The 13,199-nt window shown below is 42.0% G+C and overlaps 1 protein-coding gene across 1 annotated transcript in view; it reads right to left on the bottom strand.

Moving 5' to 3' along the window:
- slco5a1b (solute carrier organic anion transporter family member 5A1b) overlaps window positions 1-13,199 on the bottom strand; it is a 35,257-nt gene that overhangs the window by 4,650 nt on the left and 17,408 nt on the right. The window contains exons 13-19 of the mRNA XM_089008680.1: window positions 9,234-9,446; window positions 7,357-7,566; window positions 3,461-3,608; window positions 2,127-2,200; window positions 1,133-1,210; window positions 921-1,040; window positions 491-657 (exon numbers count right to left, since the gene is read on the bottom strand). Coding sequence (XP_088864806.1) covers window positions 491-657; window positions 921-1,040; window positions 1,133-1,210; window positions 2,127-2,200; window positions 3,461-3,608; window positions 7,357-7,566; window positions 9,234-9,446 — 1,010 coding nt within the window. The remainder of the gene's footprint in view (window positions 1-490; window positions 658-920; window positions 1,041-1,132; window positions 1,211-2,126; window positions 2,201-3,460; window positions 3,609-7,356; window positions 7,567-9,233; window positions 9,447-13,199) is intronic.

Below are 13,199 nucleotides of genomic sequence, written 5' to 3'. Positions count from 1 at the left end.
TTATATGGACCACAAACAAACCCAAAGTCAAATAAGTTTTTCAAAATTCAGGTCACTCGTGGTGCCAAAGACCCCCAAAACAGTTTTTCCTTGTCTGTGTTAAATTTTGAGAACATCGAGAGGTGAGATAGATAGCTAGCTAACTAGCTAGCTCAAAACCAAGTTGGATCCTGCTACTCAACCAGGCCCTCCATTTTGAGGTATTGGACACCAATGCAGTCGTTCTCACCCGTCAAACAAATAGGCGAGCGTGTGGAAGTAACTCAAATAGCTAGAAAGCTAGCTAGCTAATTGATAGCTAGCCATATAGCTATATAGTGAATAGATAGTTAGCCAGACAGCTAGCTAGTTAGATAGCTATATCTTAGCTGCTGCCCCCGTCATCTGAGAAGCGGCTCAAAATAATAATAATAGCCTCATTGGATATCTTTAAAACCATTTTTGACCAGGAGGGGGAGCTAAATCTTGGCTTGAGCACTGACTTCCCTACCTGCGGAAGTCCAGGAGGGTGCGACTGGTCTCGGGTACGTTCTGGTTGAGCCAGGTCAGGAAGTGGAACTGCGTGACCGTCCGAGTCTCGTTGGTCTGCATATTTTTCAGGTAGAAGCTGCGCACCAGGAAGTCATCGCACCAGATGTGCTCCGATACCAGGTTGACCTGTGACGTGACAAAAACTCAAGAAACCATTCAAAAAATACACTTCCAAAGACAGACGACTCCGATCTGTTTATGATACGATACACTCATAAGAGTCGAGTGGTCGTTTCCCCAACCCGGAGGTTGCTGGTTCGATCCGCCATCATTGCAACCACGTCGAAGTGCCCTTTAGCAACCTGATGCTACGTCTTCAGTCTTCGAACGTGTTCATACCGTAATATTTAGCCATTGAAGCAATCACATTCCAGAGGAGCTACGCATACCTCGTAGATGTGGTACAGATTGGAGCCCTCATCAGGCCAGTAATGGTAGCACTGTTTTACGCCATTTTCTACCAGCGGCGTTAGCATGACGATCACCACGCAGCCGTTCTCCCAAACCATCTGGAAATATAAAACAAGAACAGAACAGAGCACCGATCGTCAGGAAGTGACGACAACAAATTTCAGAATTTATCATTGAAACGAGGCTTGACCTGCCAGAAATCGGCCACGGTGGATGGCAACGGGCCTTGCGTGGCGATGTAGGCGGGGTTACGAGGGTCATGGTCCATCTGAGGGGAAGACAAAACAGCAAGCGTTGATCATCGTCATCGGGAATAATTAAGAGTTCCGTATTTAGCTTCAAAGTAACGATATATATGTTTGTAAAACAAAGAAATAAATAAAAAAAATGCCCCATATATTCATTCCCTCAAAATGCTCCGCCTAAAATTTCTATTAGATTAGATGAGCCTTTATTTGTCTCACAGTGGAGACGTTTACATTTCACAGCAGCAAAGTTATGAAAGGAAGAGGAAAGGAAAGAAAGAAGTAGAAAAAAAAACAAAATACAGGAGCTGCTGGAAAGACAGCTACTCTTGCGGTGCCATCTTGAAGTAAAAAAACAAACAAACAAAAAACAAAATAACAAATAATGTGACACAACACAAAATACAGAGGCAACGATCAAAGCCTCCTTTTCACCAATGGATCCAGAAGGCCATGGTGGAATGCGCACGTGTGCTACAAGCTAAATGTTGAAAGCAAACATGAAGCTGTAGCATCCATTGACCAAAAGAGACTGTCTCATATCTCCTGTCCCATGTAACTGTATATCCGCTTCAATTCCAAGCCGCGACAGTTCCACATTTTCGAGATGCGTTTCAAAAAATTATATTCGTTTGTTTTCTTCGTCGCAATATTGAACTTTTCGGTGGAAGCCTTGCTTAATTTTCACTATAGTGAAATACCATATGAAATCTGGCTGGCTATCTGTTAGCTATATATTAGCTAGCTTTCTATGTATCTGAGTTACTTCCGGGTTGAGTGCACTTTCAAAATACATTGGTCAAAAACGCAGCAGTGAGGGGGTTAAACCTGTCTGGGTTAGGGTTAAGAGTGTGTGTGTGTGTGTGTGTGTGTGTGTGTGTGTGTGTGTGTGTGTGTGTGTGTGTGTGTGTGTGTGTGTGTGTGTGCGCGCACGCTTACAATGGGGCTGGCGTTGATGTAGTCCGAGTTGCCTTGGCTGTTTTCGAGTCGCAAGGTGATGCGGCAGTGATCATCTGGAAAGGAGAGAGAGAGAGACGAGCAGTTGCGGAAAAGAAAAGAAAAGATAAAAAAAGGAAAGAAAATAACCCATTCAAGCGGGTTGAATGAGGTCCACCTCATGTCTGTGACCTTTTGCATCTTTTGCTCTTTGGCCAAACATTTCTTGACATTTTCATTTGTCAGCCGCGGGCATTTTTTATAATACAAAGTCAAAATGATTGGTGATCAAGTGTCAACAGGTCAGACAGGCTGCCTTTCACGAAGGTTGCATTGGAATTCCCTGTTTTATTTATTTATGGTATTTATTGTGAAAATGGCGGCTCGGCTTCCTTCGCGGAATCTCGTGAATCATTGATGAGCTCATCGTAGGCTGGAGTTTTAATACAAGCTGCATTTAAGACTTTGCTGCACCCCCTTTGTTTGGATAATTTTCGAATATTACCATAAATACCATAGCACATTTATTCTATGTAAAATAAGGTATATTTTGTGTAGTTTTAAGGCTTAGAAATAAGAAAGTAGAAAATTATGTGTTATGGGGACCTGGGAACGGATTATTCTCATATTAATGGTTTCCTATGGGAAATAAATTTTTGGAATATACTTTTCACCTTACACATGCTGTCTGGGAACCAAGTTCATAAGCTAGGGTATCGCTGTATACGTATTTACATATGATTCTAGCTAGCAATCTCGCTTGCGAGCTATGTCGCTAGCTATGTTACTAGCTAGCTCATTTGGGGTTGAGTGAACGCTGGCGCGTGTGAAAAACTGATCCTGTGACTGTAAAGTGACCATGAGAGTTTTGAAAGGCGCTTAGAAATCAAACGTATTATTATTATTATAAAAAAAATAAAAAATTGTATTTTCCAGAGAAGAAGAAATGTTATAAAGTCCTATTTTTTGCAAGACCAGAGATATTTTGTTGAGGTATAAAGTCAATTATACCAGATGTTGTATTTTTGCAAAATAAGAGAACAATGGTAATTTTAATCCGAAAAAGTCGCACTGTTATGAGAATACTCATATTTTTCCATCACGACGTGACTTTTTAATCAACGAAAGTCACATTTGAACAAGTCTTTCTTGATTAACTTTAATTTTGTGCATGTTGTGCCTTTTATTTTGAAAAATAGGACTTGATTCCTGCTTCAAAATGCTGAATGTTTTGATTAAAAAATATATATGTATTAATTTCTTGCTTCAAATGTTGTCTCCCGGCCTCTTGTTTTTTTTTTTCCGAACTTAGTCGGTTTTAATGCGCGATGTCTTACAGGCCACCACGGCGAGCGATCGGTTCTTCTTCACGTTGCCGTCCTTCAGGGCCGCCGTGCAGGCGTTGGGCTCGGCCTGGTATGCGCAAAGCGCCTCCCATTCCTTCTCCAGGCGGTTCTTGTTCTTCAGGTGGTCCTCCATGTACGACTGAGGGGGGAAAGGAGGACAAACGATTTTAGGATTTAAGGAACTAAAAAAGCGGACTTCAATGGCAGTCTTTCAAAATGGACGACGGAGGACAAAGGATTCGAGGTATGATTCAAAAAATAATAATCATCATAATAATCATTCAGTGGATAAAATGAGATATTGCCTTTGAGCAACAGCGAGCAAATAAATGCACTGGATGGACCCTCATAGCTAGCAAGGTAGCTTTCTATCTATTTCTATCATACTGCACCCTCCGCACCCCGCCCACCACCTTTTCCAACTTCTGCCCTCAGGCAGGCGCTACCTGCACCAAATCCAGCAGACATGTAAATAAATAATAATAATAATAATAATAATAATAATAATTGATTTCTAAGCACCTTTCAAAACTCTCAAGGTAACTTTACAGTCACAGGATAAGTTTTTCTGCGGGTGAGCAGCGGCAGCCACACGCACCAGCGTTCACTCAACCCGGAAGTAACTCAAATAGATAGAAAGCTAGCTAGCTAATAGATAGCTAATAATAATAATAATAATAATAATACATTTAATTTTCAAGCGCCTTTCAAAACTCAAGGTCACTTTACAGTCACAGGATAAGTTTTTTTCTGTGGGCTCAACCCAGAAGTAACTCAAATAGATAGAAATCTAGCTAGCTAACAGATAGCCTATAGACAGCCAGTTAGACAGCTAGCCAGCTAGCTATATAACTAACAGATAGCCAGCCAGATAGCTAATAGATAGCAACAGTAACCCAAATAGAACTGTATAGTGCCTCCATTTTTCTGATGATGATACTAGTGCAGTGTGTTCTACCTGAGACAAATTATTTGTTTGTTCTACATACTTGGCAATAAAGAGGATTCTGATTCGAACATTTGAGTTACGAGGCCTTGAAATATCATCGCTAGCGCTAGCATCGAGACGCTCGCTCTTAGTCTCTGGGATCCGCCGAGTTCTGCTTTAGATGATCCACCGCGATGATTTAAGATCTGTGAAATTATGAGCCATGACGCCATTCGTCCCATCTCCATCTTTCTGCTGTCGTTAGCATCTCATAGCATGCTAAAGTGACTCATTTTGGTCCGTTGCAACACGTAACACATCTTACACCCGCCGCTATGACCCCCCCCCCCCCAAAAAAAAAAAAAACCTCACTCAACACCCCCCCCCCCCTAATACCAAAGTAAAAGGCTTTTGTGGCGGACTTAAAGGGATTAGTGCAATCCAATCAGGAGATGCTGAGATCACCATGTGTCGTCCAAGCACTCAATAATCCCCTTTAGAGGGAGGAGGGGCTTATCGGCAATAAGACGGCATTGTAGATCTCGGAGCATCTGGAAAGGAAAAAAAAAAAAAAAAAACCTGGACGGGATGTGATCAAAGGTATTCGCCTACTTTCTCAAGTTTCAAGCACATGGCAACCATTTTGTTATTTTTCATGTTCATTCATAAAAAAAATTGTAAAATAGACATTTTTTTTTGCATCACACAGTAACAGTATTTCTATGACTTTAGCTCATCTTCTTTAACTCATTGACTGGCAGATGATGTGCCAAAATGTGTCCACTCCAGTGCCAGGGTTTTTGTCATAGTCACTAAAATCGCAGGACACACAGAAATTGAGTTTTAGGACGACATAAACATTCAATACAGCATACGTAATCCTAGACTCTCTACTTTATTCGGGAAAAAAAGAGTTAATTCCTAAGTTATATGCGTCTGGAGTTATCAGAGCTTGAAATGGGGGAAGCTGGTTTATATAGCGCTTTAACCACAGCTGAAGTTGTAAGAAAGTGCTAACATGGACAAAAGGCAAATGCTGCCCCTTTGTGGAAGGCAAAAAACATTGCCAGAGGTCTGACCAGAAAAGACTTAATTCTGGAGTTTGGAGTTATCTGAGCTTGAAATGGGGGCGGCTGTACAAAATACAATACATATTGGTTTATATACCGCTTTAACCACATCTGAAGTTGTAACAAAGCGCTAACATGGACAAAAGGGAGAGACTGCCCCCTTGTGGGAAAAAAAAAAAAACATTGCCAGAGGTCTGACGAGCGCTTTATCGGCACCCAAGCATGAAAAAAAAAAAATCCCAAAACATTCGGGAATGGCACCCCATGTCACAGTTTTTGATTCACGAATAAATTTGGGAATGGGAGTGAATGTGTTAACCAGTCGGCATTTTTACATTATTTGATCCAACGGACTACCTGATGGCACTTGACGTGGCAACCAATCGCGTGGCAGCTGGCAAAACAAAACCAAAACCAGCACCAAAATCAAGCGCAGGGGGCTAATCTGTGCGCAGTATGATCTCCCCAACACTCGCCCTGGCCGCAACAAAGGACAAGATAATGTGCTTTATAGACAGAGTCCACTAATCCTTTTAAGACACAGGCCGAGAGGATGTGTGTGTGTGTGGGGGGTGGCAGAACAGGGGGGGAGGGACTCACGGGAGCTAGTAATACATTAACATAAAATAAGCAGCTGAAAGCTGTTACGAAAAAAAAAATGTCGACTGCGCGTGACAACATGGAAGTGGGCGGCTTTGGAGGAGGAGTAGGGGGGGGGGGTCCATGGAGGTGGATTTATTTGGAGGCCCCACTTTTATTTCATAGAACTGTTGCCTCGCCGGGCAGTAAATGTGATAAAACACAATTTAGTTCTTTGGGGAAGGAACTGCTAGAACGCTGAGCGCAAGTACAGTGATACCTCATCTTACAAACTCAATTGGTTCCCAGAAAGTGTGTATAAGGCGAAAAATGCGTCTTCCAAACATTAATTTCCCTAGGAAACCGTTAAAAATCACAATAATCCGTTCCCAGGTCCCCATAAAACATCATTTTCTACTAAATAAGCCTTAAAACTACACAAAATAGACATTATTTTATGTCGAATAAATGTGCTATTGGATTGTAATGAAAAACATAAACTATACAGTGTAATAGTCATTTTATTGACCTTTGTGATGGTCGTTGACGTAGTTGCCTTTTGAAGATATCCGAGTGAAGTTGCCGCGCTTTATCGGCGATAATACCCTCACTTACACTGTCCCTTGCTAGCCGCTTTTTGTTAATTCAAATCAACAGAAGTTTTTTTTAACTTCTTCTATTGCCTGAGACAGTTGTTTAGATAACACAGAAACACCCTTAGCCACACGTAGCAATGGTCGACTTAGCATACTGGTACTGGGACGCCAAGTCACACAAACGCACACCCCGTTGGTGTTTTCGATGATTTCCTTCTTCTGTTCGACCGTCATTTTCTTTTGTGTCCTCTTTGGCTTAACACAAGCCTGTGGTGGGGTCTTTTTCGGTCCCATAATAGCAAAAGTACTCCACTCGATAGCAAACCACGTCAGCCACTGTGGCGCTGCTCGACCGTGTGGTTTGGTTTGTCTGCCGAAAACTAGTTCGTATGCCAAGATTATATTTTTGCGAATTTCGTGAGCTAAAGCGATCGTAAGATGAGGTATCGCCGTATAGTATAATTTTAACAAAATAAGCATTTTTTTTTCGCACTACGAACGAGAACTATAACTATAACATAAAATTTTTTTTTAGAACTGAACTAAAATAATGTGATTTCCGCAGAATACCATCAATTAATTTCAATGTACTAAAGTTTTTCTTTTGTTAATCAATCGAAAAAAAAAATACCCCAGCCTCCATTGAAAACACAGAAGATTGTTTTAAATAGAGAAAGATAATGATTTTTCAAAATAAAAGATATAGTTGCTCACCAGGATCATGTGTCCGGTGGAGATGTCCATGTTGGGTTGTGCGGGCTCCTCGCTCCAGGACGAGAGGCTGCTTCGAGCCGACGGGCTGACGGCCGAAGCGCCGCCGCCGCCGCCGTCGCTATACTGCGAGGATACGCTGTTGATCCTCGATGTCGTCGCCTCCGCGCGATCCGCCGGCGGCTTGACCGCCATGCGTTGGCGGCAGAGCTCCTGCCAACGTCGGGGGGGAAAAAAAATTGCATTTAGTCATTTGGCCATGTTGGACTAAGGTGGGTTTTTTAATTCATTGTTGAGGCCACGCCCCTTTTTTTAAATCTTGACCAATGGAAAGCAAAAAAAAACTGGACAGTGTACTGTAAATATGGATCGATGCAATACATAGCTAGCGACATACATCAATATGCACCTTTCTTGATACTTGCACTATGTACAGTTTTCTATGAAATGGTTTGACACATTACGAATAAAGGTTTTCTGGCTAATACACGAGAGGAAGCAAAGAGGGAAGGAAATGAACCCTTTGAGCTGATCTGCAAGTGGAACTGTGAGCAACTTGACTGTGACGCAGATGCGCCAAGCGCGACCCCCACAGGGTGGCTTGCCCTTATTTATAGACCCTGATTAACATCCATCTCTCCGATGACTTCGTTTGGAGGCAAAATAGAAACGTGGCATTCTCCCCCCCCCCCCCCAATAAGGCCAAATAACATCAACGGGTTCTGGGTTGCCATGACAACCACATACACAGTCTCCAATGGGACTCTTTGGCACCGAGTACGCCCTGATAACCTCCTTTCACCAATGAGAGAAATGCAACCCCCCGGGCCGTCCGGCAACCTCAAAAAAAGGCAGCCATTTTTTTGCCGGGGGCCACATTGTCGTTACGATTTCCTCTCGGGGGCCGTTATGAATTAGAGGAAGCCATTCGAATGTTTCATCTCCTCCGCATATTACATATAGAGTGCGCACAAAAAATCCGTAAACTACTTTTTGAATTTGAAGTAAAAAATAATGACTTATTGTGATTTAAATTGGGTTAATTGAACATTTTGGTTGGGACTTCAGCAAGCATCATGGAATTTCACAAGTTTGATTTGCTCTTGCGGGCCGAAAAAATTTCATTTGTGCCGGGCCAGAATTGGCCCTCGGGCCTTGACTTTGACACCTGTAATGTAAGGGATTAGCCAGCTAGCTGGATAGAAAGAGAACTAGCTTGATAGCTTGTTCACTAGCTAGCTCGAGAGATGATCATGGAATTTCCCAATTTGGATTTGCCTTCACGGGCTGAATAAAATTGTGGCAGGCCAGATTTGGCCCCTGAGCCTTGACTTTGACACCTGTGATGTAAAGGATTAGCCAGCAATCTGAATAGAAGAGAGCTAGCTCGATCGCAAGCTAGCTCGATAGATGAGCATGGAATTTCACAAGTTTGATTTGCCTTCGTGGGCCGAATAAAAGGATGTGGCGGGCCAGATTGGGCCCCTGAGCCTTGACTTGGACACCTGTGATGTCGGGGATTAGTCACCAATCTGAATAGAGAGCTAGCTCTCTAGATAGCTCAATCACTAGCTATCTGGATCGCAAGCTAGCTCAATAGATGAGAAGATGATATGAATATAATATGTATAATATCTAATAGCTAGCTACTGTATCTATTAGCTATATAGCTGGCTAGCTATTGGCTAACTACTCGCTAGCTGTTAGCTATCTATTCGCTAGCTAGATAGCTTACTATCTGCGATTAGTCAGCTAGCAAAGTACACCAACCTAAAAAAAAAAAAAAGACCCAGATAGTCTGGATCCTAATTTCCACATCTTGCTGTGCAATAGCGCCTTTTTCGCCGTGGCAGTTTTTTCGCACCCCCCCTGGCGCTGACCTGGTAGGTAGCGGTGGCATCTTGCTCGGCGTCCGTTCCCAAGTTGCTAAGTTTCTCCTTGAGTTTGTGATGCGACCTGTGTCGCAGGCAATACACGACGCTGGATGCCAGCAGCACGCCGGCGATGCACAAGATGGACGCCACCGTCAGGGCCAGGAACTTGGTGGACTCGGCTTGGCTGTATTTGCCTGGGATGGCCGAAATCTCGTTGGCCTACACACAAAAAAATAAAACAAGATTCACAAACCACTATCGCAAAAAAAAAAAAAAAAAAAAACATAAAGGCCCAAAACCGGATATGCGCTAGTCACCAAATTGTGGCTTGATAAAACCGCTATTAAATCAACTAAATTATCATAATAATAATAAGAATAAGAATACATTCAATTTCTAAGTGCCTTTCAAAACTCTCAAGTACACTTTACAGTCACAGGATTTTATTTTCTATGCGGGTGAGCAGCGGCAGCCAATCGCGCCAGCGTTCACATTTGCATATGCAGCTCACTACCGATACAGTGTGCTAGCTTTGGCCAGTATGCGCTTATCACTTGGCGGCTAGTGGCCAAAAGGTTGATTTCATCGGAACAGGAAATGAATTTAAAACTCCCGGTTAGCTTCGTCGCTTATTGGTTGATGAATAATAATAATAATAATAATAATACATTTCATTTAATAATGATAGCAAAGGTGGCATATTTTAATGACTCAGATTTTTGGGGAAGGTGTTTTCCGATGTCTGAAGCTAAAACGTCACAGGAGTAGCCTCGTCCTTCCCGCAAATGTTCTATTCACAACATCGACGACAAAGACGCCATGAGGAGGATGTGCCTTTTTCAAAGGTCTGGGTGGGTGGGTGGGGGGGGGGGTGTTGCTATAAGAGTGTTCCATTGAGCCGCCGCAGAATAATAATGGACCCCCGTGTGTCATTTTACCTGATGGCAGTGAACAATATGCGACGTAATTACGGGCTGCAATCACACAGAGACAAATTGCAGTCGGCCTGAAGAATAATCATCCCGCGGGGGAAGAAGAAATAAATCAAGCCCAAAAAGATAATCATCATCCCGCACACACAAAAAAATCTTTTCACACACACAAAAAAAAAACACACCCTTTATATACACAATAGACATCCAACTCCAAATACAGCTGCACTAATATCGAATAAATGCAGTTTGCCAGCACAAATTCAGATATTGATGACATCGACGTAACAATTTCACACAAGTTCCACATACCACACTCCAAAAAATGCAAATAGGGGTACAGAATTGAAAGGCTACCCGACTAGCCAACCCTGGCAAATCCATGCAAATTGTTGCGGAATTCCAAGCCCCCCCCCCCCCCCCCCCATCCCAAACAATGATATTCAGCCAGTTCATTGCTACTGTATTCAACACCTGATAAAGCGCCAGTAGAATGACCCATCGGGGGGGACGACGGTTGCGCAACACGTGGACGTGACTGTGTGTGTACGTGCACACGCATGTAGGTCTTAAGGACTTGGGGGTGACAGTAAAGTTGGAGGTTCACGTTGCAGCCCGACATTCATATACACATGTCAAAAGAGATCAAGGAAAGAAGGAATAGAGGAGACAAGGATGTAAGCATGAAAGGGAAGGACAATAAAGTAAGGAAGGAAACAGCCTGAAATAAAATGTAAAAAAAAAAAAAATCGGGACAAAGGATGGACAAGAACAACAAAAAGCGCTAAATGGCCCTCGCTCTTCATCAGACCCCTCAGACGCCATGTTTGAAAATGATGCCCAAAAGCGACGCTAGCTTGATTAAGTTTGGTTGCACCTTCAGTCGAGAAGGAGGGGGAGGGACAAGAGGGTTCATGTGTGGGAAGTAATGGCGGGCGGGGGTCTATTAACTGGAGTAACGAGCCCCTGCGTTGCAGCTACTGCACTGGCTGTCAATCAAAGATGCCTGTCAATCATTCTGCTCAGACTCATTCAAGGAAATAACGCTTGAAAATATATACAGCTCCCCCCCCAGCGAGAAGTTGAAATAAGCGATCGACAACACGCGATGGCAGACGTGCTTCATCGACCATCTGGATGAGACACACCCCCCCCCCCAAAAAAAAAAAGGAATTCATGATCAAACAAGGAGTGAGAGGTGATTGGGGGGGGATGCGGTGGGTGAAAAAAAAGGGGGTGGGGCTACAGAGTGATCCTTCATTGCCCATTTCAGCAGTAGACAACACAATATTAGTCAGTCCCTGATCCACTGCAGAAAAGGACGCTTTGATAATCTCCTCTTTCATCTAGAACTGCTTCATGTCACAAAGAGGGTACAGCAAGTGCAGAAGAATGAATGACTCTGTGTCTTTGTGTTGTCATGTTATTTGTTACAGTGATACCTCGGTTTACGCACAACTTGGCTTACGAACTTTTCGGTTTACGAACGTTAAATTTTACCTTGGCATACACACTATTTTTCAGGATGCACACGGAGCTGCCACGATAAGTGATGTGTCGTTTGCGAACGAGCCCGTTCTCCTAACAAGAAAGACAATGGCAGCCGACTTGTTTTTATCCTCTATCCCCCGCCCCCCAGTCTTCAGTTAAAGCCACGTGATTGGTCAAAAACGTAGCAGTGAGGTATATTCACATATATTTTGTGTAGTTTTAAGGCTTGGAAAATTAGAAAATTATGTTTTATGGGGACCCGGGAACAGATTATTCTCATTTTAATGGTTTCCTATGGGAAATTAAGTTTTGCGATACACACTTTTCGCCTTACTCTGTCTGGGAACCAATTACATTCGTAAGCCAAGGTATCGCTGTATTTAGTTTTGTTTTTTTTGACTTCAAGATGACGCCGCCAGAGGGGCTTCCTTTCCAGCAGCTTCTGTATTTTGTTTTTCTACTTCTTTCTTTTCTTTCCTCTTAACTTTGCTGCTTTAAAATGTTAATTTCTTCACTGTGAGACAAATAAAGGTACATCCAATTCAATCCAATCCACTTCTGCCTTTTTAGTTTGGAATTAAGCACATCAAATTTGATGTCTCAACACTAAAATGATCATAAACAACCTCAAAGCATGCAAATTATGCGCAATCAAAATGTGTTTCTATCATCATCATCATCATCATCATCATCTTCATCGCCAAACACGATCAAATGAAAAGTGATCCCGTTTCAGCATCCAACTCCAATTTTTCGGCTTCCTTCAACTTTTGACAACCATTTGATGGTCAACAGCATCAACTTTGATACCGTTCGACAGTATCAAATAAAATTACATTTCACATTTTTATCAATTTGGAAATTCAATCACGTTTCAGCATCAAAGGCAATCCAACCGCTAGCACGTTTCAGCATCAATCACCTTTCTAAAATTACTAATTTTCCTCATTTTTACACCAAATTAAATATTTAACGTTTCTTTTCAAGCGCCAACTCGACTCAATCTGATGTTAGAATGAAGTGAAAAAACACCCAAAAACCCCCCTCAAATTTCAGCATCGGTGACCATAAAACTTGCATGACAGATTTTTCATCCATATTTCATCAAAAAATAAAAATAATAAATAATAATCTGTCAAGCAAATCATGACCAATTTTCCTCATGATTAATTTTTACACCAAATTAAATATTTAACGTTTCTTTTCACTGCCAAGTCGACTGAACTTGATATTAGGATTAAGCAAAACAAAAACTAAAAATTCTCATTTTAGCATCACCGTGAAACTAATACGACTGATTTTTCTTCCATATTTTATCATACTAAAAAAAAAATCTTACAAGCCGCATTTCCTGTACCAATTTTCCTTATAATTCATTTTTTACATTAAATTTAAATTAAATATTTAACATTTCTTTTTACGCGCCAAAATGAGTCAATTTGATATTAGGATTAAGCAACAAAAATGTCCCATGTGACAAGCCTTCCTCTTTCATCGCCAGCAAACTTTATTGACATTGATGATGAAACAAAACAAATTAAAAAGCACA

Source organism: Hippocampus bargibanti, linkage group LG11 (assembly GCF_051943395.1).
Source record: "Hippocampus bargibanti isolate YZ-2025 linkage group LG11, ASM5194339v1, whole genome shotgun sequence".
Classification (NCBI taxonomy): Eukaryota; Metazoa; Chordata; class Actinopteri; order Syngnathiformes; family Syngnathidae; genus Hippocampus; species Hippocampus bargibanti.
The sequence above is the reverse complement of the archived record's forward strand: the minus strand, read 5'-3'. Positions and strand labels throughout refer to the sequence as shown.